Raw genomic sequence first — 26,398 nt, 5'->3', positions numbered from 1 at the left:
GCTGCCAGGGAGAAGAGAAGGCCCTTCCCCAGGCGTCTGGACCCAAGGACAGGGAGGGGAGAACCGAGCTCCTGCCTGCGGTCCCCGTGCGGTCCCCGTGCGCCGCCTGTGCTGGGCCCCGGAGACCAGTGGGAGAAAGGGGGGGTGGGTTGGCTGAGGCGGAGAGGGAGGAGGGGCCAGCGAGACCCCGCCACTCCTTGTGCTCCCGCCCGCCGACGGCCTCCGGAGCTCGCTCGCCTGCCCCTGAAGTTCCATCCGGGCCCTGCCCCGGCGCCAGAGCCCAGGACCAGACCGGTCTCCTCCACGGGACCACGGGGCGGGGGCACCGCCAGGCAACCTCCGCCCCACCCCGCCTCCACCAGCTGTTCCTGGACCCCCATCTGGGCCCCCTGGGCTGCCCTGAGGCGCCCTCAGCCCAGCCGAGGAGGGACAGGCCCTGGGGCCCTGCTGGCAACCCCGCAGGCGCCTTCCCGAGGCTGGAAGTTCTCTCAGGAGGTCCCCGCCTCAAGGGACGCCACAGCCCCCCTGAGGCTCCCCTGGGACTCTCCGCAGCGTCCCGCCCCGCCCCGCCCCGGGGGACCCTCCCCTGGCCCAGGGCTGTCCCTGCCGCTGAGCCTGAGCTGCAGCTGGAGCCCAGGCCTCCTGGGAAGCAGCCGGGGAGGGCCCCGCTGGAGGCGCAGGGAGGCCCTCGGTACCCTCCCCACCCCCCCTCGGCTCCCTGCACTTCCTCCCATCGCGCGGTGAGTCAGCTCAGAGCCGGAGGCCTCTCGGTCTGTCCACGCCCGCCCCAGACTTCCCACTTCTGGAATGCTCTGCACCTGAGGCTCCCTCAGCGTTTGCCCCCACCCCGCCCCACCCCCTCCCCTGACTCAGCCAGGCTCTGCCTGGGAGGAGGCAGGACCCAGGACCGGAAGGCAGAGACTTGAGCCGGGCCACCTCCTCACTCTGGCCTGACTCCTCTGCTGCCCTGGCCATGGGGACTAGGCCTTTCCCTCCCTCTGAAAGTGGCTCCCTGGTGGGGGTGGGGGGGAGTGGGGGGTGCTGAGGGTGAGGCAGGAGGGGCTGGGGTCACCGGGCCTCATGGCTCAGGCTGGACTTCACGCCAGGGGACACAGCTGTGGGGGTCCCAGTGCCCCGATGCTGTGGGGCAGAGGGGCAGGCAGAGCTGGGGCTCATCGGCTGTCCCCTCCTCACTCGCAGGGAAGAAACGCTCCCTGGCTTGGAGAGGGCAGAGCTGACTGAGGGGCCAAAGGGAGTAGGACCAGCGTGACCTGGGGTGGGGGGGCGGGCGGCCTCCTCCCCACCCCCCTGTAGCCGAGTCCCTGGGGGCCTCTGTGAGCCTGGGCAGAACCTCCGGGTGGGGAGGGTTGTGGCTGCTTCTTCCCACGGTGCGGATCTGCAGGGTCCTGTGGCACCAACAAGACACATGTCCTCGAGGTGCCCAGCGCTGTGGCCAGCAGGGCTGTCCCCCTCCTGCCTGGCTGTGGCCCACGGAGGTCAGACATCCTACAGGCTCCCAGGGTGGGCGCCTGTATGCCAGGCCCTCGGAGGCGACATCGGCTCAGGTCAAACGCAGACAGAAACCCCAGCGTGGTCTGGAGAGGTGGTGGGGCTTGTGGCTGGGGCATGTCCTTCAGTGCTCGGGGACGCGGGAGGCACCGTCTTTTCCCTAAATGCCAACATTAAGACAGGCTAGAGGCCCACGGCCTGTCCACTGTCGGCCAGGACTCTGGGGGGCTTTGGGCACATCCCCATGGAAAGAAACCCCAAAGCCCAGCGTCTCTGTTACTCCGAGACATCAGCCCACGGGCTGACCCTGCACCTTTCCTTTCAAACCAAAGGGCTCCTTCTCCTGCCCTGGGCCTCCCTGCAAACATCGGGCAGAAGCGTTGACGTTAGGATCTGTCTTCAGTGTGTCCCCAACAGCACTGAGAAGGGGGTCTGGGCTTCCTGCCCCTGGCCCAGCCCAGGTCGCAGAGCAGCCCAAGGCAGAGTGGCTCCCTCTTCCAGGGCGTGGGGGTTGGGGCTGGGGTGGGAGCCCCGACTGGGCCAGGCCCTTCAGGGGCCCGGGGAGGGGTCCCCGGCCTGTCTTCGTTCAGCTCAGGAACTCCCAGGGTCCCTGGGTCCCACACGTGCTCAGCAACAGCTCATAAATATTCATTTAGAAACGAAAGCCTTGTTAAAGAGCTAATGGGTTGCCGAAACTTAAATTACTTTCGTATTAAAAAGGTTCAGCTGTGAGGGAACACGGGGCAGGACGGACCAGAGACCGGGATGGCGCCGTGCCCTGCCTGGGTCTCCCAGGGGGTCAGGGCCCCCTCCTCCCTGCCCCGCGGACCTGTAGCCAGCTCGGGTGACCTTGGGGGGTGCCGTGGGGGCACGGGCTGGCCGGGAGGATGGGGTTGCCCAGAACAGCCGCCCCGCCCACTGGGCGTGCACGACCAGAGCACGCTCTCTCCCGTTTTTCAGCCGTGTCTGGTCCCTGCCCTGCTTGGTAAACACGGCCTCATGGGCGTGTGCAGCTGAGCGAGCGGAGAGGAGCCCGCGGCCGGCCCGCGGCGAGCGAGAGGAGCCTCCGTCTGGGCGGTCCTCAGCCCCGAGGGGGTTTTCCTTTGTCTCCACACGATGCCCGGTTCCCGCCACCCCCCCTCCTTCTCCTCCTGCTTTGGGGAGGGAGACACTTGGGGAGAACATGGCCGGGCAGCCTTTGGGGGCCGGTTACGTGTCCGGTTACAGTACAGTGGTTTGCCAAGAGCTCACTCTGCTTAAAAATGCCGCAGCTCGGACACGCACCTGCGCCCACAGGCCGAGGGCAGGACAGGGTCGGAGGTTGGGGGATTTCACCGGCTTCATTTTAAATTCTGTTTCTGCCCCAAGTTTTAGGGGATCCACAATCTTTCCCTTTCCTGAAGACCGGTTTGCTTCCTTGAGGGAGAGCGAGTGCGTGCGCCACGCGCCTGAGTAGAGGGAACAGCAGAGGGAGACGGAGCGTCTCCCGCAGACACGGGGCTCGATCCCACGACCCTGAGAGCACGACCCGAGCCGAAACCAAGAGTCAGACGCTCACCGCCCGCGCGCCGGACGCCCCGAGCTCCGCGGTGTTTCACTTCGCTCACACGAGTGTTTCCGATGGCAGCTCCTTCCTTGGGCACGTGCCGCCTGTGCCCACCTTGGCTTATCGAGGGGGCGTCCTCCCCTGGACAGTGACCTGCACCCGCGGTTCACAGGCTCACTTCACACCCACCCACGATGTGGGGCGGAAGGGACGGGCCACAGTGAGCGCAGGAGGAGGCAGGGAAAGGGGACCCTTGCTCTGGGTGGGGGGGACACGGCCTGAGAGCAGCCGGGACACACAGCCTCACGAGGTTAAGTGAGAGTCCCTGTGACCCGGCAGCTCCGCTCCTAGACGTGAGCCCGAGAGAAAGAGAAGCTTCTACACGGGCACGTGGGCTCGCACGTTCCCAGCAGCAGCCAGAAGGGGGGCGCACGCTGCACGTGTGCTGGGGGATGGGCGGATGCACGGAACGTGGCTCAGCCCCCCGGGCAGAACCCCACTCAGCCACCAAGAGCAACATGGGGCGAACACACGCCACGCCACGCCGTGCCACAGAGGGACCTTGAGACGACAGAAGCCACATGTGGTCGATCCCACTCTCGTGACAAGTGCAGCAGAGGTAGATGACGGGTGATGGGAAGCAAGGCCAGCCACCAGGCGTGGGGGAGGGTGAGCCAGGGGCAAGGGGCCTGGGGCAAGCGCTTGGCGTGGCGTGAGGTGACGGCTCTTTCCGAGCGGGCTGTGCCGACGGCCGTACGTCCCCATGAGCCACCCCGAAGAGCACACTTCAGATGGTGGCACAGGACTTACAGCTCAATGAAGCTGTTTTCTAAGGGAGTTAAAACAGGGCACCCTCCACAACTGTGAAAAAATGGACGGACGCGCTAGAAGGTGCATGAAAGGTCATCCCCGGCCCTCCGGAGCGCCCGGCTGCCGGCGGGTCTCCGCTTCCAGTCCGGTGCCTAGCGACGCCGGCCGTGGCCACGACGGGCCACATCTTGCCAAGCCTGCCATGTGCCGTCCACTCCCGCTCGCTGGGGTCCCACGGCTCCGCGCAGACGGTTCGCACAGCAGATTTCAGGAGACTGGGTGTTCAGCGTGAGCGGGGCCAGGCCCTGAGCCGCCCCAAGGCCCTCGGCCCTTTGCTCCCACAGCCTTGAAAGGGTCCTCGTAGTTGGATCCAGGACGCTCTCCCAGGGGCCTGACCTCTTCCGACAGGGACAGACCGGCTCATCAAAGCTCGTTCATAAACACAAACCCATGGCAACCAAGAGCGTGTCCCAAAGTCAGGAACAGCGAATTCCTTCCGCGTCCTGCCCCGGGGCGCTGGGCAGCCATCAGAATCCTTTCAGGACACATTTTGATGCATGAGGAAGTGTGTCGGAAGCGGTGTTGTGTACAGAGCGATTGCACCAGCGCTCGCTGTGTCTGTGTGTGTGCGCAACCCTCCCAGGGGGGTGGACCCGACCTGACCGCGGTTGTCTCTGCTGGGTGTGATGACGGGCGATTCTAGGTTTCTTCTTTATGCATTTTTCTGCATTGTGCTAATCACGTATGATGAACAGCTGTCACGTTTGCAGTCCGAGCGGGGCTGAACGCAAACACGCCTGACGGACGGAGCAGGCGGTCCCGACGGGCGCCGCGCCTGTGTTTGAGGAGCCACGGCTGGTTGGTCGGCGCCTGCACACGGGCTGCGCTCAGAGGAGGCCGCAGCTGAGCGAGTTCTGGGCATGGCCGAGGTGCCGGCCTGCCGCGGTGAGGCTGGGGTGGAGACCAAGCCCGGGGCAACCAGAAGCCCACGGTTCCCAGCCCCGAAGACCACGTCATCCTGAGCGTGAGCGTCCAAAAGGGGAGGGCGCGGGGCTCATCAGGGGTCATGTTCCTGCTGCGCTTCTCGGGCTCGGTGGGCCCTGGACCGTGTCCCGGGTTCGTGTGAGTGGGACGCACGGGGGGTCGTCAGCAGTCTCTCCTTCTCGGGGTGTCCCATGGGGCCTGAACCCCAGGGACCCCTCAAAGGGCAGGAGCGGCTTTGGCTTCCCAGCGCTCAGCTGGGGCTCGTGTGAACGAGGGGCTTTCCCCACATCCTGACTTCCCTGTCAGTGTCAAGGACGAGGGGAGAGAGAGGCAGAGACAGGGAGGGACGGAAGGAGAGATGCTGTAAGGAACGGGCTCCTGCGGTTCTGGGGCCGGACGGCCCTGGATCTGGGGCCGGCCACAGGCTGCGCACCCAGGAACGAGCTGAGCCCAGCCTCGGGGGTGCGGATCCCCTCCTGCTCGGGGACTTGGGTCCTCCTAGCTTGGTGTCTTCAACTGATTGGACGAGGCCCACCACGTAAGGGAGGGTATTCAATCATAGAAAAATTATAGATTGGCCTCTGTCCCCATTCCTGACACAGAGGTCCTCAGTCCCTTGGAATTCCTGCTGACAGGAGTGTCTTTTGTTCAAATGAGGTGACTCTGGGTGGGTTCCCGGATGGGGGCCGGTCGCCAGAGAGACCACGCTGTGGTTAGCAGCTTGGGATCTTCAGCCTTGCAGCCCGGCCAGCCTCTGGGACGGAGAGAGGCCGGGAGACCGAGGGAAGGCTCAGTCGTGCTCGCTGTAGAACTCCGCGGCGGGGGCGGCTCTGAGGGCTTCCGGGAAGGCGGGCACACCCGGACACTCGGGGGGCACAGCCCAGCCCCACCTGGACAGAAGCTCCTTTTTTGTAAAAGAAAGAGGTCCCGGAACGTGGGAGCGTCCCTGTGTTCTCTGAGCTCTTGGAGCAAAGGAGTAAATCCGGGGCTGGGGATGGTCCAGGGAGCCCCCGATTCACCGCAGCCGGGACGGAAGCAGTGGGGGACGGCTGTGCCAGCAGCATCTGGAGAAGGGCCACCTCCGGGGGACCGAGTCCCTAACCTGGGGGTCTGCCCCAGCTCCAGAGGAGTGCTGGGCCGACCGGAATCTGGGACACCCGCTGGGGGCGCAGAGAGCCGCTCTGGTCAGGGAGAAGCTCAGGCAGCTGGTGTCGGAGGGGTGACGCGTGTGTGCCAAGGAGGGGCGGGGAGGGGTGACGCCTGTGCACGAAGCAGAGTCACGAAGAGAGCCGGGCTCTGCCTCACTCAGGCTGCCGACGGTCACGTCCAGTCTTGCCTAAAACCCCCTCGCGTGACAGCTGGGCTGACCAAAGAGCCAGGCCCCGCGGCCCCGTCGAGCCCGGGGGTGAGTCTCCCCATCACAGCAGCCCAGGTTCCAGCGGGCCTAGAGGGCCACGGTGCCCCGCCCGGACCGCACGTGACGGGGTTCCATGTAGCAGCCGAGAAGGACCGGGGCCCCTGGTCTCTGGCGGCAGCCCTGCCCCCTCCTGCCAGACACAGGCCACAGGCTGAGCCCCCACCCCCACCGCCCAGGCACCCGCAGGCACCCAGCCCTGGGCCATCCTGGCCAGTGGCTCCATTGTGGCCAGCCTGCTGCCCAAGGTCCCTAAACTAACCTGAATTAATCTGAACAAGGACCAGGGTTCTGCGGCTGCTTCCGGAACTGGCCGAGTCCCCGCAGAATTCCACCGGGTGACGGGAGAAGGGCCCCTCCCGGTGTCCTCCCCAGGCCCGCTGGCCGCGACCACTGGTGACTGGAGCCCGAGGGCCTCCAGGCCTGCAGACAGGTTTCCATCGGAAAGGGATTTCCCGGGGGGCAGCCTAGGCACGGGCAGGGGAGAGGGGGTGGGGGGCGGCAGCCCCGTGCAGGGGTCGCTGACACCCTGCTTGTCTTTATCCGGTGTGAGCTCACGGGAGAAGCAAACGTGCTTGTTGGGAATGTTCGCGTGACCCACGTGTTCGTCCCGCACGCACACGCCGCTGAGCACAGCGGAGAATCTGTATATCGACTCAGGCGACTCTTCAGGTCGGGGGCCACAGCGGGAGGCCGGTCCCCGAGGGTCGTGGGGACCGGAGCAGGGGCGGGGGTCGCGCAGGGAGGCCCCCAGCGGGAGGCCGGTCCCCGAGGGTCGTGGGGACCGGAGCAGGGGCGGGGGTCGCGCAGGGAGGCCCCCGCCCCACACAGGAGCACTGTTTCCCACCCAGGCCTCCGCCCCTCTTGTCCCTCCCTGTCCCCAGATCCCTTCTTCCTGGGGGCCAGGGCATGGCTGTGGCCACATCTGCTGCCGGTCACGGGGCCCGGGCCCCCGTCTCTGTGCTTTCAACGCCGTGGGCCGTTTGGAGCACCCCCAGCCCTGGCCCCGGGAGGTGGCTCCCACCCAGCCCTTGGGTGGGTCCAGGCACTCTGGGGGACTCTGCTGGCCGGAGCTCCCTCCTGACCAGGCCTCCCTGCTCTGCGCCCAGCCACGGGCCTGCGGGATGGGGCGGCTTCTCCTGGTGCCGGGCATGGACGGGAGCCGAGGCCCCAGCCACAGAGTGAGACGCTGAAGCTGCGTCTTTTTTTTTTTTTCCCAATCACTAATGAAATGTTTAAAAAATATATATTAAACAAAAAAAAAATGTTTTTAAAAAATAAAAAACAATCTTCCACAATGCAATACGTTGCAGATCACCAACATTTTAACTCTTCAGATGACTTCAGTTCAGTTTTTGGTTTCAAAATCTAGAGTGAGCGCTCAGCTCCCGTCTGGTCTCTGGGCCAGGCCTGAACGCGGTGCCCGCAGGCAGGGCCCAGGATGGGACAGGGACTCCACTGGGTTCCTGGTGAGGCTGGAACCCGAGCTTCCTGCCAGGGACTCCAGGCCTGTCACCACAGAGCCCCAGACGGTCTGCCACAGTCCACCCTGCACAGCGGCTGGGCCTCCCCCAGACCCCCCGGGAGGGGCCGCACACACCCACAGACCCACAGAGCAGGCTCCTTCCAGGGGATGGTCCTTTTCTCCTGGCACCTGGAGGAGCGACCTGCGTACCTCGTGTGGCCCCATCAGCGACGTGCACATGGAGGGGTGCTGGGCACAGAGCAGGGCCTGAGGGGTGTGGGCCCGGGCGTGGACACGGGGGCAGGTGGGTGCTCGGCTGCGAGCTGGGGCAGGCTCCGCAGACCGACGTCCTTCCCGCCGGGAGGTGTTGGCCCACGCTGCCCGGCTCGCCCCTTGGCTCAGAACCAGGCCCCATGTGGGGGTGCGGGCAGCACGGAAGGGACAGGGACGGCCAGAGGCTGAGCCCCTGGGGCACCAGTGGCCACTCAAGGCCGCTCTCCCTGCAGCGTGAGCTGCTCCCTCCTCCGGGACTGGGCATCCCTGCGGGCAGCACACATGGCCCAAGCCCTGGGGCAAGCGTGATGGGAGCCTGGCCAGGCCCCACCTGCTCAGCAGGGCTCGTCCCAGACCCGCGCTCCGGTTTGTACAGCATCGTTCGTTCTGGGCGTCTCAGCACACGGGCGCAGAAGGAGTCACGCGGGGTCGGGTCCGGGGCAGGTGCACAAAGGTCTCGGGCTCACCCGCAGGGACCCCGGTAGGCATGCGTGCGGCTCCCCCCGGCGCTCAGGGAGCTCCCGCCGCCCCGCGAAGACGTCGCTGAAGTGCGGCCTCCGCGCCTGTTCTGAGGAGGGACGTTCATCACACGCCTGCGAAGCCTGGTCAGCTCCCCCGAGAGCCCGTCTTGCCCACGTGAGGTCTGGAGGCCGCTCGGAGCCGCAGGGCTGAGCCCACTCGGCCGCTTGGGATGGTGCAGAGTTTCGAAAACCCATTTTCTCTTCCTGTTGGCATGTGTTCTTCTGACTTCACATGCGTCTTTTTCTAAATCAAGGGTCCTTAATTCAGGGGGTCCGTGAACTTGGACCGAAGAAAATGACACCTTTATTTGCACCGACCTCCAAGTAAAATTCAACATTTCCTTCCACTGGGAATGTCCGCGGTCTGGGGGATTTTGTCCCTCGCCAAAAGCGCAGACGCATCTGCGTGGCCGTGCACGCTGTCCCCTTCGAACGTCCATGCTCAGAACCGCGGCGCCTCTCACACGCGGGAGCACGCACGGCACCGTGGCGCGGTCTGCTTCTAGCGTTTGGATGATTGTTTCAGAATAACGGCTCTCGGTTATTCGTTTAAAACATTAATGAATGGAGGAGCAGGGGATTTGCAGGGCAGTGAGACGATTCCACGGGACACCGTCACGGTGCGTGTGGGTCACAGGCATTTGTCCAAACCCACGGACCGGATGGGTTGGCACAGTGAGCCTAGTGTGAACGTCACGATAACGTCTCGGCGCTGGGCCGTCGACGACAACCAAGCAGCACGTTCATGGAAGGAGTGAAAAGCAGGGACGCCCGTGTCCTGGGAGGGGGAAGCTCTGCTGTTTGCCCAACTTTTCTGTAAACCCAAAACTGCTCTCAAATAGAAGGTTCATTGATTTTTTAAAAATTTACTGATTATGAAAACAATTGTCCTCAAGCTGCCAAAGCCTCCCACCGCCCCAGGGAACTTCAGGACCTGGGGACCGCCGAGCCCTCGCCGGCTCCTCGCCTCCCCTCTGGAGAGTCGGGTGGAACGTTCCGGGGCCACTGCAGGCCTGGGCCCCACGGCGGGACAGTCACGGGACAGACATGGTACAGCAGACCCCGGAAACAGTGGTGGCGGAGAAGGTGCAGTTTGTGTTGACGTGGGCACGCAGGCTCCCGCGTCCGGCCACAGTCCCCCAAGACATGCCCAGAACCTTCCAGTCCCAGCTTTGCGGATCTGAAATTCTTGGTTAATGCTTTCCGTCCTGAACGCGCATGTGGTTTCCTGTCAGCATCGCACTCAGAGTAATTCAACCAGAAAGCTCGCTTCTGAAGAGACAAGGCGTGTGCGTCTCTGCAGCGCCGTTTCCCACCTGCGCACGGTCTGGACCCCGCGCCGGCGGGCAGCATGGCCACTCCCGGCAAGTACCGACCCGGCACGGAGCCCTGCGGAAAGAGAGTCACCGTCTTGCGAAGGCCGTCCGCGGTGTGGATGTATAGCTCTGGCAGGATTTCTTTTTCCATTTTAAATCTCGGAGCCAAATTCAGTTTAACAAGCTACATGATTAGTCTGCTTCGGAGCTGATGTGTTTAAAGTTGGAATGTAACACATTAAATATTTTAAGGAAAAAGAGGCACAATATGTGAATCAGAAAGCAAGGATTCCTCCAGAACTAAGCCCAGAGTGACGGTGTCTGTGGGGAGTGCCGTCGGCCGGCAGAGGCTTGCCCCCGGTGTGACTCGTCTGGACAGAACTCTGGGGCCCCGGTTCATAGCCCCGAGAACACAGCCTTCCTGCAGAAGCCAAGCCCCCGTAGTAAGACCCCAGGCCAGGGAGTACACGTCCGGCTGAGTGCGCCCTCCACGTCCCCACCAACGTCACATGCCAGGTTCCCGAGGGTTTGACCTCTGCTGGGAGATGGCGGTGGGGACACAGATGAGCCCGGAGGCACAGCGGGCTCAGCCAGGGAGACCGGAGACAGGAAGGACCCACCGGGGAACCGGCCGCTGTGGGGGGACCCAGCTGGTGCCTGCAGGATGGGGGGGGTGGGGGAGGTGGGCACGTCGGCGGGATCCCGAGCGTGCAGGGTTTCGGGGTCCTTCGGTCAGCAGACGGGGGATGAGAACCAGCGTGATGGCCCGGGGCCTCCATCTCTCCAGCTAGAAGATGTGGGCCCTGTGGTCACGGGCAGGTCCCTTGCATGGCAAAGGCCCCCGGCCATGGTGAGGACGTGATGTGTGTTTGCTCTCCCCCTCACCCCCACGGCCCCCAGGAGCGGCTGAGCAGGATGCACGGGATGGACCCTGTGATCCACAGGGGAGAAGCCGCTGTCCCCGGGCCCAGGGCCGCACCTTCCCACCGCGTCTGTGGCCCAGCACCCTGTGCCCATCGTGGAGCCTGGTCTGCCCCAGGGCCCGACCCCTGTGCAGCCTCACACGGCCCCATGTGGCGAGGTCACAGAGCCTGTGGGGTCCGAGGGCTGGGGGGAGGGGTCGGCCTCCAGGAGGAGCCTTAGCCTCGGCGCCAAATCCCGTCGGCAGCGCCCTGAGCGAGTCGCGCCCTCCGGGCCTTGGCTCACCAACTGGACGACGGGGCAGCACCCCAGGTTGCCACGGGGGCCAGAGAGGGGACGTCGTCGCAGAAGACCCACACAGGAGGCTGGTGTCGGGGGCCGCTCGGCAAGTCTGGGTCTCCCTCCTCCATCCACGGGCCCCGTCTGTCACGGAAGAAGCCCCTCCGGCCCCGAGACCGGCCTCCAGCCCCTCCTCAGACTCCCCGCAGCCGGTAGCGGCGTCCCTCTGCCCCGACGGGCTGGTCTGCAGAGACCCCGAAGTCCAGTCGTCCCCCGCGTGTCAGGTGGGAGCCGTGCGGCCACGAGCTGTGAGCTGAGGGCCCGCCATCCTCTCCTTCACACGGGCTCAACCGTAAGCGCCCGTGCTGTGGACTCCCCCGGCCCGGGCCCCGAGAGCCCGTGTGGGCTCGGCGGTGCTGGTGACTGCGACGCATCCAGGCCGAGGGGGGCGCTGGGGACTAGGCCGCCGGCAGCCCAGGGGACGGGCAGAAGCGGTCCCCTGGCTGGAGGCCCTCCAACAGGCGGCAAGACGGTGGCCCCGGAGAGCAGAGTGGGCCCTGTTCCTGACCCTCAGCCGCAGCCCAGAGTGGGGCGCGGGGACCCCTGCCTTGGAAGAGCGGGGCTGAGCCCGGGACAGGGCGCGTGACAGAATGCTTGTGCGCTGCCCTCCTGTCCTCCTCACGCCGGCCCGCCCCTACCCGAAGCAATGGCCGCCGGCCAAGGGGCCAGGGATGACAACCAGCCCTGTGGGAAGTGAGGACGCTGGTGACTTGTGGGGGCGCAGCGCTGGCTGCTACTCCTCCCGGTATCTGAAGGGGCCTGTGGGGCTGGGGGCTGCGGGGCTATGGGGCGGCTTCCCCCTGCCCCGGGCTTCCGGCCCAGGAGCCTCCGGGCTGGGTCTGGCTGCTCCTGGGACCACACTCGCCCCGGACCCTCAAACAGCGCAGTGAAGGCTAGAGAGACAGACTCCGTCCTTAGGGGTCGGGGAGGACAGGCTAGAGAGGCCCGGCCGGCCCTGTTCTCAGAGCGGGCCAGCTCCCACAGGCGGGACGCACGAGACGCCAGGACCCGGTGGAAGGGTCCCGGGAAGCCTCCCTCCGGCCTCCCTGATAGCCCCACCTCACAGCCCATCTACACCCAGGGCCTCATGGCACTGAGCAGGCCAGCCCCTCTGGCCCAGGTGTGCTCCCGGCCGGGGTCCCGCTGCGGAGAGACCCCCGGCTCCCTCCTCCAAGCTGGCCAGAGCCTTCCTCCTCCCCTGAACCTTTCCGAGAAAGCCCCCAGCGCCTGCCCGCAGACAGCTCCCCTCCCTGGGATGCCCGCCTGCTTCCTGCCGCCGGGCCCCATCCAGCTGCGGGACAGGTTGGGGAGCAGGGCCCCGGGATGGCGCCAGGGACCAGCCCCATCCCTAGCTCGGGGGCTGGCGCCGGGGTGGGCCCAGGCCCCTCAGTCCCCGGGAAGAACGCTATCACACAGACAGGCCTGCTGTGGGCTGTGGGTAGTCGAATGGACAAGAAACCGTGATTAATTTGCTGCCTAGAGAAACAGCCTCAAATACCGAAAAAAAAAAAAAAAAAAAAGCTGCCTTTCCTTTTAGTTAGAACTGTTGTCCACGCCTGCACGCCCAGCGGCCGGTGCCCGCCCCCACAACGCTCCCGGCTGGGGAGGGCTGGGGAGGGGCAGTGAAGCTGGCTGCCATCCACGCTTTGGCGGGGCCGGCTGGGGGGGGCCACGCAGGGCTGGCACCGAGCCAGCAGGCCGCTGGAGACCCCAGGCCGCAGGTGGGACTGAGTGACATCGGCCGTGGGGCGCGGGGCAGATCGAGGGCTGTCCGGGGCCAGGCTGCAGCCTGTAGGGTCCCCACCGGGAAGGGGACAGAGGCTGGGGACAGGGGCCTGGGACCGCTGGCCTGTGTCCTGCAGGAGCCCTCACTGGGCTCTGGGGTTCCAGGCCAGGGTGCCCAGGGGCAAACCCCCACATGCTGGTGGCCCGGGGGCGCTGGCTGTGCCACACCGGGCGGGGGTGCGGAAAGCGCCCAGTCCTGGGCTGCGTGAGGGCCTCCAGCTCAGGGACCCCGAGTCCCCAACGCTCCATTTGAGACACGTGTTTCTCCAAGGAGCCGTGCCTAGCTTTTCAAGAACGCCCTCTCTCTGCCTTGGCGGTGCCCCTGGCCCCCAACCCAGCCGTCACCTCCCAGTGGGCACGGCAGCCCTGGGCACCCCAGGTCTGGGCTCAGCCGGCGGGGAAGACCTTTGGGCAGCTGTGAGCACAGAGGTGAGCACAACCTGGGTTCGGATGGACACGTGGCGCGAAGGCCGGGAGGGGGCGTCCTTGGAGGGTGGGCAAGGTGAAGGTGGCACGGACTCTCGTCCCCGAAGCGCCCCCACCGCAGTCTGCGGGGCCCACGTGGGGGCCTCCCCAGCAGGGGCCTGGGGTGAAGGGCAGGAGGGGTCTGGACAGAGCAGCTCCTTCCGAGGGTCTCGTTCTGGGGGGGATCACGGCTCTGTGCCCACCCCCACCTTGGAAGAGTCAAGGCCAAGACCACAGGAGCCAGGAGGAAAGATGCCCCCCGCCAGCACACGTCCCAGCCTGGCCTCGAGCGGGCTGCTGGGGCCGCGGGCTCTCTGTGTGCTCCGGTAAAGCCGGGGACAGGCCAAGCTGTCACAATCCTCCCTGGCGTGCCCCTCGGCTGGAGTAAGCCGGGAGACGGCAGGCGCCCCTGGAGGGCCGGAGCACGAGGCTGCCCCACCAGGGAAGCCGCAGGGAGCAGGGAAGGGGGTGCACCCCACCCCCACCCCGGGCCGCCCGCTCCTCAAAGCTGCCATGTCGCTCCGCAGGCTCCTCCGCAACCCCCCGGACACCCCCGGGCACAGCCTCTGCGCAGACCTTCCTTTATTCTCGCTCACGTTTCAACAAAGAGCAGAAGCCATTTTCGGTTTCTCTTTTTGGTCTTTAAAGTGACAGAAAGGAGGGAGGAGCCTGTTCGAACACACGCGGGCCAGGTCGCGGCCCCGGGGCAGGTGCTGGGCACCGGGCAGGACCCCAGCTTTGGGAGGGACGTACGGGAGGCAGGCTGCCCGGTTCTCAAGGACGCAGAGACCCCGCGCTGGGCCTGGCCCTGAGCCCTGACACTGGGGTGCCTCTCCCCGCTCCGCAGGCAGCAGTAGGCTGTGGCTGGGCTCCCGGAACGTCACAGCCCAGAACACCCGGAGTCTGACGAGGGAACAAGTACATCCACAGAGGAGCCTGTGCCGGGGGCGCCGTCCCCAGTGCGGGACACGCCTGCTTCTCTCCGGGGAACCGCAGGCAGGCGCACCCCCGGGCCGGGCACGTTTCCGCACGCAGCTGGCCAGAAGGCACGCGGGTCCCTCAGACGGAATGGGGGACGTGGAGGGCGCCCCAAAGTCGGGAGCTCCAGACAGCCCAGCTGTGCTTTCATCGTCCGTGACCTTGAGGGAAGCAGAAAAGGAGAGAGGTCATGTCGGGGTCAAGTACTGGGGACAGGCCCCTGGGGGTCGCAGCATTCAGGTCACAGCACCCACCGCGGGCCATGTGAGCCATATTCCTCAGGCTCTGTGCCCACAGGGATGCCCACAGGGATGCCCACAGACCCGCAGCTCCCAGTGGCCCTCACCACTCCCAGCTCTCTGGCGCCCGCCGTGCCTCCTGGCCGGGACCCCGGCCCTGCACCCCATCCGAGTCCGTCCCCTCCCCGGGGCCCTGAATTTCCCTGAGAAAGGGTCAGGATCATTGACTCATTGAAAGCCCAGACCACGGGGCTCCCTGTGCACCACACAGGGGGACGGGGGGACCCCTGTTCCAGATCCTTCCTGCTGCTCACGGCCCGGGAGGCTGGGGAAGCCAGTGGCTGTGCACACGGCCCTGGGGCTCACAGCTTCGAAGGACCCCAGCGTGCTACCATCAGGGTATGCGACGGACGTCGCTGGAGAGACATGCCCTCCCGGTTTGGGGAGCTCTCTAGGGTTGGGGGCAGACGGCGCCGCGATCGAAACATCACAGGATAAGAAACGTCAGGAAAGCGCATCATTTTGGACTGCGAAGACGAATTCTCTCATCACACAACGTCTGTCACTAGCGGACTTTCCGGTCTGCGAGCACGACACACTGACACAAAACTCCAGTGACAGGAGCTTCCGCGCGGGCCTTCCGCTCACGCACAAGCAGAGCCGGAGGCTTCGCCCATTTTCGCGGAACAGACCCCAGAGACAGAGCCACACGGAGAAACCCTCGTGCCTCCCCGGCTCCACTGCGGCGCTGGGCTCCCCCACGCTGGCCCAGGGCAGCAGGGGTCAGGTCCCCTGGCCAGCCCAGTGCCCGCCGCATCTGCCCAGGGGCCCGGCCTGGAGGGAGATAGGGGGTAGGAGCCAAGAGGTGACTCGGAGGAGCTGGAGCCCAAAGCAGCCCCAAGGACGAGGCCGGGTGCAGGGGACAAGGCTCTGACCTCCCCAGACGTCCCGGCGCAAGGCCGCTGGCTCGGGACAGGGTGGACACAGAGGACGGTGCCCCCCGTAGTGTCTCCGAGGCGGGGGAGCACTGCCCATCTGGGCCTAGACCCACCTTCAGGTTCCTGGGGGTGCAGGAAAGACCCCGGGGGACAGAGAGCCGGGACCCCCCACCCCGTGAGCGGCCTCGGGGAGCGGGGGGAGGAGGGACAGGCCGACCTCCTCCTCCTCCTCCTCCTCCCCACCCACAACGGCCAGGATCCCAAGGAGCAAACAAGGCCCCCTTGGCTGCAGCAGACCAGGCCCGTGCTCCAACCCCAGGGTTTCAGGGCGTGGGACCAGCAGGCCCGGGGGAGGAGGGAGCGGCCACAGAGAGGGGACAGGCAGCGTGAGGACAGCGATGACCACGGCCCGATCGGGGGGGGGGGGCAGGGGCAGCTTCCCTGCTTATTACCATGTTGACAGTAGCCCGGGGAACGCGGTCACCTCCAGACAACGGGCTGAGGCTCAGAGGGGCTCCAGAGCTGCCCAAGGTCGCTCGGCTAGCTTCGAGGCCAGGCTCACACCCAAGCACCCCAGGGCAGCCAGAACAAAGCACTACAGACCGGGCAGCCCCAAACAGAGTCCCTCCCACTGTCCTTGAGGACAGACATCTGGGAACACTGAGGTCCCTGAGGCAGGCAGCCCCATCTCTGGGAGACCTGAGGAGGGGCCCCAGGAAGCCGAGGCCTCCGCCGTCGTGCTGGGCCACAGGCTGAGCACAAGCCGTGAGGGGCCCCCAGGTGACAGGTGCCTCTGCTGGAAGCAGTCCCCCCCAAGGCCAGGCCTGATCACACGCCCTGCAGGGAAAGCTGGCGGCATCCAGGGTGGCTCTACAGTCCCCCGGTCGGTGAGGGACAAGGCCTGAGCAACATACACTCAGCGGGCAGAGCTTTCTGCCCTGCCCTGGCGCGGAGTCCCTTCCCTGGCCAGGCAGAGGCCCTGACCGGTCCCCAAGGAAGTGACCCCCAGAAGAATGTGACCCTCTGTCACTGGGTAGGGCCCACTGGGGGCAGCCGCGGGGAAGCTGGGTGAGAGTGACGGTCACTGTGCGTGGACTGGACGGGGGGGCTGGACGGCCTCCCCCACCTCCCTGAGCCGCCCCCACTCTGGCCCGACACTGAGGACGGCCGTCTCCGGAGACGAGCCGCGGTCCCTTCCTAAGCGACACTCTCCGGACCGCGGCCGTTCCTGATCCCACCAACACTTTACCTCTCCCTCCAGGGGAGCAGCTGGGACCCCCCCCCAGGCTGTTCCCGCTCCCGGAGGGTCCAGCTGGGGTCGGGCAGCTCCAGCTCTGCGACCCATCCACAACCCTGGGGGCTGGAGCTCCGAGGAGAAGCGGTGAGGGCAGATAAGGAGAGGCGTCGGGGTCGGGGCAGGTCACGCCCGTCCCGGGGGAGCCCCTGGGGGGCGAGGGGCGAGCGCCACCAGAACGCCACGGCCGCTCCTTTCCACTGAGTGCTCCAGGGCCTCCCACCAAAGGCCAGCAGGCACCGCGCCACTCAGCCCCCGGAGTCATTAAAACTGCCCACGCCCCTTCCACAACCGATCTCTGGGCATGTCCGGCACACCCATCAGCCGCCCTCCCTAGAAAAACGCACAGTCGACCCGAGGGGAGGCAGCCAGGGCACCCCGTCTCCCGGCAAGAGAAACACGGATTCCAGTGACCCGAGGAGGCTGCTTGTCGCTGGGGGTGTGCCGGGGGCGGCCGGCGGCTCCTGGAAGCCCTCCGGCCAGGCGGGGCCTCCAGGAGAAGAGTAGGTGTTCCTGGAAATCTGCAGACGGTCAGGCAGGTGCCCCACTCCGCAGTCACTGGCCAGCCAGGAGCCCCCGCCACCGCCCCCAGCATAAGCAGGACCGTGGCCGACTCTTTTTCCCTCGCGCACCCGCTAGCCCGGACCCCGCCCCAGAGCACCCCAGCCCCGCTGTCCCTCCTACCCCACCCAGCTCGGAAGCAATGGGAAAGGTAAGGTCACTACACAGGCCCCGCTGGGCTAACGCACCAAGAGCAGCTCGTTTTTCCTGGGACTTCCTGGGCAGGGACGCCCTATTGGCCAGCAGGCCGCCCCACCTGCTCTGGGGACGATAGGCTGCCCTGGGGTCTCTGGGCAGGGCTCGGCTCCTGCATTTGCCACGCAAGTGCTCTGATCCCCCTCCCCCCGTCTGCCCCTCAAGGCCCCAGCAGACCGCACAGAAGCTGCGTCCCCCACAGGGCCCTGAGGCTACCACCACGGGCCCCACGGTTAAGGTCGGCGCAGGCCGCTCTGTTTGCCTGGCTGGGTCCTCAGGTGAGGCTCGCGAGCAGACGGGAGTAACCAGGAGGGTTGTCCCATGGGGGCACACGGCAGGAAGCGTGGTGCCAGGCGGCCAGCACCCAGGCCCCAGAACAATGACCAGACGTGCTGCTCTCCACGCTGAAGACCAGAATGAAGGCGGCCTGCATCCCCGACCACAGCCTTCTGCCCACAGCGGGGTGGGAGCCGCGGCCACCCTAGGAGTGTGAACCCACAGACACCGCAGACAGAGCAAGGCAAAGGCCTACGGCAGCCGGCCGGGCATCGACCACGTCCGCCATCCTTGCGGAGTGTGTGCAGAGTCCCCAGGAACCAGAGAGGCACCCGGCACATGTGACGCTGTCCCTCATCAGTATCTGCTGTACATCTTGGACCAGTGACCACATATCCAGTCCCAAGAGCCCCCCCAGCACGTGGCCTTCCACGAGCCACACACAGATCCGCCACTTGGCCCTGTCCCTCCAGCTTGGCTCTTGGCCAAGCACGGCCACACCCTCAACTCTTCTGAGACCTTGGCCATGGCCCGAGCACCCCGCTCTACAGGACCAGGCCCTACATCCCCTGCTGGGTCCTCATGGCTCTTGTAGCCACATACACCCATGCTGCATCGCAGACCCTGGCCCAGGCAGAGGGAACCCAGGCCAGGAAGTGGGGTGCATCCCTGTCTCCGCCCTGAAATTCAGAGACCGCAACGGGAGGCCTTCAGACTCAGGGCCAGTCACGCCCAGAGGAAGTGGACGACTCGCGGGAGTGCCTGCTTCAGAAGGAGCAGATGCTCTGGAATGGGGGGCTGGGCGGTTGTTGTTGAAGGTCAAGTCTCCCCAGGTTGATACGCAGCCCAAACCTTGTTTGGGTCCAGAGGCCCAGGCGCCTGGGAGCCTCCGGCTCAAGGTTCTCAGTCCAGAGATGCCACAGGGAGAGGCCAGCCTGCCTCTGGGTCTCCCTGGCCCAGACCCTCTTCCCAGGCTGCCTCCCCACCCCAGCCATAGCTCAGAACATCTCCCTGGGTCCCCATGCTGAGTGTGCGTGGACACGTCAGGCAGTTGGCTCTCGTCTCCAAGGCCCAGAGAGGACACCCAGTGGCCCTGGCATGCGGGGTGCACAGTACAGAGCACAGCCCAGGAGTGAACCAGTGTCCCCATCTGTGGTGCCACGGCCCCATCCCCCAGGGCCATGGACACCTGCTGCCAGGGTGTGAGCTCACAGGAATTTACTTACCGGATGGGGAGGCCCCACGCAGAACAGGGTGCGGGGTGAGCGAGTCGAGTGGGGCTTGGCAGGCACAGCCGTGCATGGGGAGCTCCGGGAGAGCCTTCCCAAGGAGGGGACACACAGCCATGACCTTGAGGGACAGGCGACGGCCAGCAAGTGTGGAGTGAGGCGGGCGACCTAGGACCACGAGCCAGAACCCAGGGAAAAACTGGGCTCTCGGGGGCCTCCCTGCCCTGGAGCCTATAGCCCCAACACTGGGTCAGGTCGGAGTCTTAGGTCCCCTGAAGCCTGCAGGCACCTTCCTGCTGGGTGACCTGCTCCCACTCCAGCTCACAGACTGCCTGGTCTCAGGAAAGCGTGGACAGCCCAGAGTCCAGAACGGTGCTGGTGAGAGGTACGGCGTGCCGGCGGGCTCTGCCGAGACAAGGACGGGGTCTCCGCACGCGGCCACAAGCACCTTCTCCGTGCGGAAAGCCTGCCGTGTCCCCACTAATCGGGGGAAATCGAGGCACAGGGGCCTTGGGTACCGTTCCCGCCTCAGTGGGGAGAGGGGCCACACCTGTGCGTCTGCTTATGTCGCTCCCATGCACCGGCCAGCCCTGACCCGACACGCAGCCCCGGTGGGGTGCTCCAAATGGGCCTGGTCACATCGACTTGACGTGGGGCCCTCAGAAATGTGCACAGAATTACGGAACACACACCAGAACGTAAGAAGACAGGAATACAGAAGGGACAAGTACCTTGACATCAACGGGACTAGCTGTTCTGAGGTCCCAACAAGCAGACAGAGCATCTGGCTGATGACTTTGGAAGAGGCATCGGACAGAGCCCTCAGCCCGCGAGGGGCCAGACCCCAGAGACAAGAAGACCCACAGGAAAGCCTGCCGTGTCCCCACTAATCGCCCACGGGTGACACGGCAGTAGTGCTGTTCTGACATGACGAAGTGTGACGTGTTGCGTGGAGGTGGCTGGCATCCTACGCGTCACACAGCGTACACTCACCGAGTACTCAACACGCGACACACACGGTAACGTCCACACGGTTGACCCTCAAATGGGGATGAGAGTGTGACCCTCCCCACGCTCAAAATTCCACGCATAACTTTGACGGCCCCAAATGTAACCACCCGCAGCCCGCCATGCACCAGAGCGGCCGCGGCCGCAGGCACGTGTGCTGTGGGTTGTGCGTGCCACACGCTGTACCCTCACAAGTCAGCTGGACGAAAGCAAACGTTACTAAGAAAACCAGAGGGAGAGAAAAGCGTACTTGTGCACAGGTTCACGGTACCGGCGTGCATTTCTTGAAAAAGCCCGTGTACAAGTGGACCCACGCGGGTCCGACCACGTTGTTCAGAGGTCAACTGTGATTACGTGAGTTTCACGAAGAACCAAGACCTCCAGCGTAAGAGGCAGAAACGCAAATGTGAAAGTTACAGAAGGAAAAATTCTGGATGAGAAGAATCAGTCACACAGTCACGGTCTGTTCTCGAGAGATTCCCAGATCTGCTGCCGGCAAAGCCTACACATGGCCCGGAAACAGCGGGGAAGCTTGGGGCCCCCCGGGGGAGACCCGACCCCAGGTCCAGGCGGGAGATGCCCACCGCGAGCTGGAATCCTGTCGGGCCCAGAGCACGGCCCCTGCAGAGACGACACGGGAGCCGCGGAGCTGCCTGCCGGGGACCACAGCGCCAGCACCGACCACGGTAGTGCTCGCGCGGATGGAAGGGACTCACGAGCCTGTGTGACACGCCCACGCCCACGCCCACGCCCACGACTTTGCTCACGGGTCCCTCTGGCGAGCCCTGGGCACGGCTCGGACACTGGTCCTGCCTCTGTCCTGCAGGATGGCGCGTAAGTTACCGCGCGGCCAGAGTGTCCCCACAGGCTGGCTGAGGAACGCACGGGGCCGCGGTGGGAAGGAGGGGGCCACCTGCAGGATCCCTCCGCAGGGGTGCAGTGTGGGTCCTTCCTCGAGTGCCCTGGGGCTCTGGGTTCAGGTCTGGACCTGGGGGTGCGGGGTGCCGCAGAGCGGGGTGGGGCCAGGGCAAGGATAAGGAGGTGGGGGGCATGGAAGCCACGAAAACCAGGGCAAAACGGGCTCTTCTGCCAGACTGGGCACCTCACCACGGGAGGGGCAGCACCTGCCTGGGAACCCCCTGTCCCCCTCCGCCCAGAGAAGTCCCCCGGCCCCACCCCACCCCTGGCCACCCCTGGCACCTGGAGGAGCCGCTGCCAAGCGCCCCGTGAGTTTCCGGGCACCGCACTGCCATGGCTCCCGCCTCGCCAACCTGTACCCCGCCGGGCTGCCCGGCCGCCCGGCCCTCCCAGGCTCTCAGGGCCCTGCCCAGAGGCGGCGGCAGGGATGGAACTGGTGGCTGGGAGGTGGGACGAGGCCTGAGCTCCCACAGCCGTCTCGGAATTACAGGCCTGTGTTTCCTTTGGGAACAAAATAATTACAACCTTCACCAAGGTTTCCTGAAAGCAGCGCCGGGAGTCAGCGGAGCCACCAGCTTCAGGAGCCAAAGTACCTTTTCCTTTAGGGTTGGGAAAGAGAAAAGCCAGTTTGGGGCGTGCCGCTCAAGGACCCCGTTTCAAAAGGGAGAAAAGGGAGAGCCCACAAGGAGCGTGGGACACCTCGGCCCCCAGCCCCGGCAGGCCAGGCAGCTCCGCCGGCAGGGCTCAGGCCGGCTCTCCTGGTGGGGGCTCTGGGTCCAGGGAGAAATGAGCACCGTGGAGCAGAAATGGCCCAGTGGCCCAAGGTGCTGCCAGGACCTATTGCTCACGGGCACCGCCTCCCAGCAGGGCGGCACATCCTCTGCTGCAAGTCCCTCCATCACGGCACACCCCCAGCGGGCTCCAGCCCACCGCCAGCAGACCCCGCCCTGAGGCTGGGTGGCCCATCACAGAGGAGGCAGGCGGGCCTGTGCAGGGTGGACACCCGGGTCCCTAACCCATCTGCTGACCAGACGGGAGGAGACAGTGGGTGAACGGTGCCCCAACCCCGGGACCAGGGGACCATCCCTTTGCTGGAAACGTGCTGCAGGTGTGTGTGCTGGGACACCGGGATGCGGCCACGCTGGGTCACCCACGTGGTCACCCTGAGGTCCCTGCAGGACGTTGAGGAGGAGGAGATGCCGTGTGACCACAGAAGCAGAGGCTGGGGTGATGCAGTCACAAGCCGAGGGCCCTGGGAGTCCCCGGGAGCTAGACGGGTCCCCCCGGAGCCTCCAGAGGGAGCACAGCTCAGCTGCCACCTTGTTTGGGGTCAGACCCCAGAACTGTGACGATAAACTCCTGTTCCTTCCAGCAGCTACCGCGTGGCCATTTGGGACGGCAGCCACAGGCGACTAACACAGGGTGAGGCTGAGCCCGAGGACGCTCAGTGACGCTCAGTGAGGCACGAGGTCTAGTCCCGGAGTGGCCCGCCGGTGCCGCGGAGGGGACAGCCATGTCACCCCAAAAAGCACCCGCCCCCCAAAACCCTAGCCCAAGAGGCCAGGAGGGCCCAAGGTGCCATCCTGACCCCACCCTGGGCAGGTGCCACAGCTCCGTCCCAGGCTGCGGCAGAGCCCCGCCAACAGCTGCCTGCCACCCGGCTCTGCCCAGGAAGGGCCCCAGGCTCTAAGGGCCTCACAGACGGGGGGCCGTCAGCGCTCCCAGGACACTGAGCCCCTCGGGGCGCGCTCCCGAAGACCGCAGGAACGGCTCCAGCACTGCTCACCCTTCCCTGCACAGGGCCCCCTCCTGGCCATGTGCACCCACTGCCCCCTCGACTCCTTGGCCCACGTGCCTTTCTGCCCGGTCCCCCTCTCTGGGACCTCTGAGACTCACGTCTTGGCCACCTCTCTCGGCCTCTCTCCACAGCCTCCCTTGTTCTAGTGGCCCTTCTGTGGGGCCTAGATCTTTCCTCGGATCCCTGACCACAGCCCACACTCCTCCCAGCCGGGACTCAGGTGCTCAGACACCAGCCAGCGGGGACCCCTGGTCCGCAGTGGTCCCTCTGTTCCTGGAGCTGACACCTAGCACCGCCAGCTCGGCTGTTCTGGGCCCCAGATCCCGGTCCTCACCGGGTCCCTGGCCGCCACCCCATCCTGGCCTCGCTTCTGTCCTCCGGCTGTCCCTCACCTCCTGACTCCACCTACGGTCTTTTCAGCCCAAATAAGGCCATTCACCCCTCTGCCGAACCTGCCCCATGGTGCCCTTTGCTCTTAGGACAAGGCGGCCGTGGGGGCCTCCCCCACCCCCACCCTGGAACGTGCAGGCCTCCTCCGGCCACAGGCCTTGGGCACGCACCCTCCTTCTGTCTAAGACACTCACCCGCAGCCTATTAGCTCATGATTAGCTCACCGTTCGCGCTCAGCCATATGTCACCTCTTCCAGGAAGCCTTCCCGGATCCCCAGTCCAGGTCAGCTTCCTCGCCAGATGCTCGCTGGGGGGCCCTCGTCCCTTCTCAGCACGTTCCTGTGTGTGATTATGCACAAATTTGGGGGCTGTGATTCACAGGGGGAGGCCCGCAGCGGTGCTGTGCCCCCTCCGTCCCCCATCTAGTGGAGCTCTCAGCCCGCAGGGGGCGGGCCGCCACCCTCAGGAGTGGCCATCACCTTTCAGCTTGGGGGGCTGGCCCCATGCTCTTGGCTGTCTCGGCCCCGCCTATAGGACGAGGTCCTCAGACCAGGCCTCTGACCAGCCAAGCCCCAAGGTCCAAGTTGGGAGAGGGGTCCCGCCCCCTCCAGCCCCGGAGCAGGAGCCCGTCCCCACCCCAGAAATGTAGCCTGGGACCCTCCCACCTTCCCTTCCTGTGGGGGACACGGGAGGAGCTTCTGTGAAAACAGCTCCCACTGAGCCAGAAAGGACACAGTGGCCTCCAAAGGCCACCACCAACAGACCCCCTCACTCAGCACCCAACCTGTCCCTTCCCAGACAAGGGAAACGAGGCTCAGAGACGCCGGGCTGCGGGGTGAGAACAGCCGGCGACCAGCCAGGCCAGTGCCAGGCAGCCCTGTGTCTGTCCCCAGAGGTCAGGGTCTTCCTTGGGTGAAGGTCTATGTCTCCCCAGGGTGGACCGGTGCTCGGGGGCAGTCCCTCCTGAGAGCCACTGTGCCCTGTCGCCAGAGCCCAGCCAGGCTCCTGGCTGGCCTCTCACCAGTGCCCTGGCCACCAAGTCCTGGGCTAGCTTGGCACATCTCCAGAAAGTCTTTGTGGACACCCCGGTCAGCCAAGCCTCTGGCCCCCCTGCAAGGTGGGACAGAGGAATCTCTTGGGACACGGTGCTGGGCACGATGTCCCTGAGAGGGCCCTAGGCCCACGGGGTCCGCTGGGACTCCCCTGATGGACCGAGAGGATACTGCAAATACCCCCATCTCCGAGGAGCACCGGGCACGTCCTCTGCTGCTTGCGACACCAGTTGGGCCGGACGCAGCCCGAAGTCCGAGCGTCCCCAGCCTGTCTCCCTGCCCAAGCTCCAGGCCCACGCGGCCCTCCTCCCAGGGGGAGCCCAGGGGCCAGCGACCACGGAACGCCCCTCAGCATCGCACACAAGGTCTGCGGAGCAGCCTCTCACACTGGACCCTGCAGGCCTGACCCGGCCCAGGTCAGGCCCCCGTCCCCACCAAAGGCAGGTCCTAGCTTCCCTTTCAAGGAGCAGGCCAGAGGCCTGTCCCCAGACAGTGTCAGGGACCCTTGAAAGCAAACCTGTCACCAGGTTTGGTGAGACCCCAGTCACCAATGCCAGCGGCTTAAACACCCTCGCGTGGCCCCAGAACAGTCTTCCACCCCCAAAACACGCAAGTAAAAAGCCAATCAGGCAAAACCACTTTGTGCTTTGGAGCTAAAAAGATTCAGCATCCTACGCTCCAGAGCTCCGTGCCCTGCTGGGGAAGCCTGGGAGCAGCCACCGCGGCTGGGGCTGGAGAAAGACACAGATGTACAGAGACACAGAGACAGAGACAGAGAGAGGGAGAGCCAGAGGCGGAGGGAGGCAGGGGGCAGGCCGGGAGGGAGCGGAGGCCAGTCTGTGGGCGCAGCCCTGCAGCCGCGAAACCTGTCTGGCCAGATGCTTCCCTCTGCTTCCCAGTAAACACAGCCAGCCCTGAGCACACTGGGCTACATTCTCCAGGGCTGGGTGGGGCCTCCCTGTCCTCCAGGCCACACTGGGGTGGGGGGGGGGCAGCTCGCTGTCCCTAGGAAGCCGACTGTGACCAGGGACCTGAAGGTCAGTCTCGGGGACTGACTGCTCACCTCACCGACTGGGACCCACAGCTCCCAGGACAGGGGCAAGCGGGAGAGGTGCCCAGGCTCCACACTGACCCCAGACCAAGGCAAAAGCAGTGAGGCTGGTCAGGCCCGGCAGAGGGCACGCAGACGGCAGGACCCCACAGAGGGTCCCCAGCCCCCCAGGCCGTGCCTGGAGAAGGAAGACGCATCTGACCTTTCTCTGGACCCGTTCCCCCATGCGAGGTGCCCACGCCACAGTGTGCCCGACTTTAGCCCCTCGCTGGCATGATGTGAACAGGTGGCTGCCATGCCCATGCCCCAGCTCGAGGGCCCAGAGCTCCCAGGGGCTGTGCCTGGTTCCGGAGAGGGCAGGTTTGCGTCTGAACCCTGGAGAGTCATTCAGGGCAGTGGCCGTGCCTGACACAGGAAGCAGGCTGGGGGAGGGCTGGGAACAAGCTTTCAGGGTCGAGGCCCTGATCCTGCCGAGGGGCCCTCCTCCTCAGGCCCTGATCCTGCCTCGCCTCCTCCTCCTCCTCGTTGCTCCTCCAACCCTGGGCCCCCCAGTCCGTGTGGCACAGCAGCGAGGGGCTCGCCAGACGCCCCACAAAGGCCTCCTGGCCACACACCCGCCCGTTCCGCTGAGGCCTGAGGGCTCGAGCTGGGGACTGCGGAGCCAGACGTGGGAGAGGGGCAGGCGGACCAGACGGGACAAGGTCAGCTGAAGGTCACAGGAATCAAGGCAGAGGCCCAGCTGTGGTGCAGGACCCCTGCTCTGGGCACAGCCCCCCCCCCCCGTTTCTGTGGGCATTAGAGGACACGGAGGCAGCAAGATGGCAGTGACCTGACCTCCACGGGGGATCCCCACCACACACCGTCTGGTCCAGCCCAGGCCACCTGCACGGGACCTACCTCCTGCCCTGACGAGACCAGGGAGGGGGGGCCCTGGGGGGCGTGACACACCTGCACAGCGCGTGGAGACACCTGGGAGGTGCCCACCAGGGCCAGGGGCCTGCGGGACACCCCCCACAGCGCAGGCCCCAGAGCGGGTGGCTTGGCACAGCCCCGTCTCGGGGCCTGGGGACGCTCACGTAGGCCGCCTCTGCCCCGTGGCCGCTTCCTGACCCCCCACGTGGTG

General features: G+C 65.8%; 2 protein-coding genes across 5 annotated transcripts in view; both read right to left on the bottom strand.

Annotated features, from left to right (window-relative positions):
• Positions 1–5,639: 5,639 nt before the first annotated feature.
• Positions 5,640–23,389, bottom strand: LOC309859381 (uncharacterized protein; the record flags this gene model as incomplete). Its single annotated transcript, XM_082720010.1, has 9 exons — positions 21,267–23,389; positions 15,956–20,886; positions 14,355–14,487; positions 12,655–12,887; positions 9,839–9,911; positions 8,469–8,569; positions 7,939–7,995; positions 6,526–7,158; positions 5,640–5,753 (listed from the first exon to the last, which is right to left on the bottom strand). Exons 2-9 carry the CDS (start codon positions 17,390–17,392, stop codon positions 5,640–5,642), a joined length of 2,781 nt encoding a protein of 926 aa, XP_082576136.1. The 5' UTR covers positions 17,393–20,886; positions 21,267–23,389.
• The window catches only part of PWWP2B (PWWP domain containing 2B), a 25,944-nt gene continuing 13,461 nt past the window's right edge, over positions 13,916–26,398 (bottom strand). For 3 of the 4 annotated variants that reach the window (XM_082721554.1, XM_082721552.1, XM_082721553.1), the window contains exon 3: positions 13,916–14,487. The gene's annotated coding sequence lies outside the window, so the exon portion shown is untranslated. Of the gene's footprint in view, positions 14,488–23,396; positions 23,512–26,398 lie in introns of all 4 variants that reach the window. The other variant, XR_014309122.1, reaches the window with a different exon arrangement.

This window comes from Mustela nivalis (genome assembly GCF_964662115.1).
Source record: "Mustela nivalis genome assembly, chromosome: 2".
Classification (NCBI taxonomy): domain Eukaryota; kingdom Metazoa; phylum Chordata; class Mammalia; order Carnivora; family Mustelidae; genus Mustela; species Mustela nivalis.
This window is presented reverse-complemented; position numbering and strand designations above follow the sequence as displayed.